General features: G+C 43.3%; 1 protein-coding gene across 2 annotated transcripts in view; it reads right to left on the bottom strand.

Moving 5' to 3' along the window:
- WDR47 (WD repeat domain 47) overlaps window positions 1–1,381 on the bottom strand; it is a 45,176-nt gene extending 43,795 nt beyond the window's left edge. Inside the window, exon 1 of one of the 2 annotated variants that reach the window (XM_010830927.1) lies at window positions 1,219–1,381. In XM_010830927.1, the coding sequence (XP_010829229.1) occupies window positions 1,219–1,233 (15 nt within the window). In that variant the 5' untranslated portion in view covers window positions 1,234–1,381. The remainder of the gene's footprint in view (window positions 1–1,218) is intronic. The other variant, XM_010830928.1, reaches the window with a different exon arrangement.
- Between the last annotated feature and the right edge of the window lie 643 nt (window positions 1,382–2,024).

Raw genomic sequence — 2,024 nt, 5'->3', positions numbered from 1 at the left:
ATGGCACCCCACTCCAGTATTCTCACCTGGAAAATCCCATGGACAGAGGAGCCTGGTAGGCTGCAGTCCATGAGGTTGCTAAGAGTCGGACATGACTGAGCGACTTCACTTTCGCTTTTCACTTTCATGCATTGGAGAAGGAAATGGCAACGCACTCCAGTGTTCTTGCCTGGAGAATCCCAGGGACGGCGGAGCCTGGTGGGCTGCTGTCTCTGGGGTCGAACAGAGTCGGACACAACTGACGTGACTTAGCAGCAGCAACAGAAGCAGCATCTGCATATCTGAGGTTATTGATATTTCTCCCAGCAATCTTGATTCCAGCTTGTGCTTCTTCCAGTCCAGCGTTTCTCATGATGTACTCTGCATATAACTTAAATAAGCAGGGTGACAATATACAGCCTTGACAGACTCCTTTTCCTATTTGGAACCAGTCTGTTGTTCCATGTCCAGTTCTAACTGTTGCTTCCTGACCTGCATACAGGTTTCTCAAGAGGCAGGTCAGGTGGTCTGGTATTCCCATCTCTTTCAGAATTTTCCACAGTTTATTGTGATCCACACAGTCAAAGGCTTTGGCATAGTCAAGAAAGCAGAAATAGATGTTTTTCTGGAACTCTCTTGTTTTTTCGATGATCCAATGGATGTTGGCAATTTGATCTCTGGTTCCTCTGCCTTTTCTAAAACCAGCTTGAACATGTGAAAGTTCACGGTTCACGTATTGCTGAAGCCTGGCTTGGAGAATTTTGAGCATTACTTTACTAGCATGTGAGATGAGTGCAATTGTGCGGTAGTTTGAGCATTCTTTGGCATTGCCTTTCTTTGGGATGGGAATGAAAACTGACCTTTTCCAGTCCTGTGGCCACTGCTGAGCTTAGGAACCACTAATATTATTTTTAATGTGACAGACAGTACATAAATGTTCATAATTATTACTTGAATTAATTTAAGATGCAAAAAAAAAGTCAATGAAGAAATGTCTCTTAAAAAGTACAGAGTACCAGAGCAGCAATGAAGACACAGACAGAGAACAGACTCGTAGACACAGCAGGGGAAGGAGAGGCTGGGCAAACTGAGAGGACAGCATGGAGACATATATATTACTGCATGCGAAACAGATAGCAAGTGGGAATTTGCTGTTTAATACAGGGAGCTCAACCTAGAGGGATGGCATAAGGTGGGAGATGGGAGCTGGGGGCTCTGGAGGGAGGGGCCTATGTATACCTGTGGCTGATTCATGTTGATATATGGCAAAGGCCAACACCATATTGTAGAGCAATTATCCTACAAGGAAAAAAAAGCAGAGTAGATGATTTTGTTTGCAACTCTTCTAAAAGCCATTCAATGGCTATCATCAAAAAAATCCACAAACAACAAATGCTGGAGAGGGTGTACAGAGAAGGGAACCCTCCTACACTGTTGGTGGGAATGTAAATTGGCACAGCCAGTATCAGTTCAGTCCAGTTCAGTCACTCAGTCGTGTCCGACTCTTTGAGACCCCATGGACTGCAGCACACCAAGCTTCCCTGTCTATCACCAACTCCGGAAGCTTACACAAACTTGTGTCCATCAAGTCGACTATGGAGAACAGTATTGACGGCCCTTAAAAAACTAAAAATAGAGCTATCATATGACCCTACAATCCTACTCCTGAGCATACATCTGGAGAAAAACATGATCCAAAAGGATGCACCCTAATGTTCACTGCAGCACTGCTTACAATAGCCAAGACATAGAAGCAACCTACATGTCCATCGACAGAGAAATGGACAAAGAAGATGCACATACATGCAAAGAAATAATATTCAGCTGTTAAAAAGAATGAAATAAGGCCATTTGCAGCAACTCGGATGGACCTAGAGAGTGTTATACTGAGAGAAGTCAGTCCAACTGACAAAGAGAAATATTGTATGACATTCCTTATACCTGGAATCTAAAAAGAAATGATACAAATGAACTTACTTACAAGACAGAAAGAGACTCACAGACTTAGAAAACAAGCTTATGGTCACCAGAGGGAAGGGATAGTT

The sequence above is a fragment of the Bison bison genome, unplaced genomic scaffold (genome assembly GCF_000754665.1).
Source record: "Bison bison bison isolate TAMUID 2011002044 unplaced genomic scaffold, Bison_UMD1.0 scf7180017864519, whole genome shotgun sequence".
In the NCBI taxonomy this organism is placed as follows: Eukaryota; Metazoa; Chordata; class Mammalia; order Artiodactyla; family Bovidae; genus Bison; species Bison bison.
This window is presented reverse-complemented; position numbering and strand designations above follow the sequence as displayed.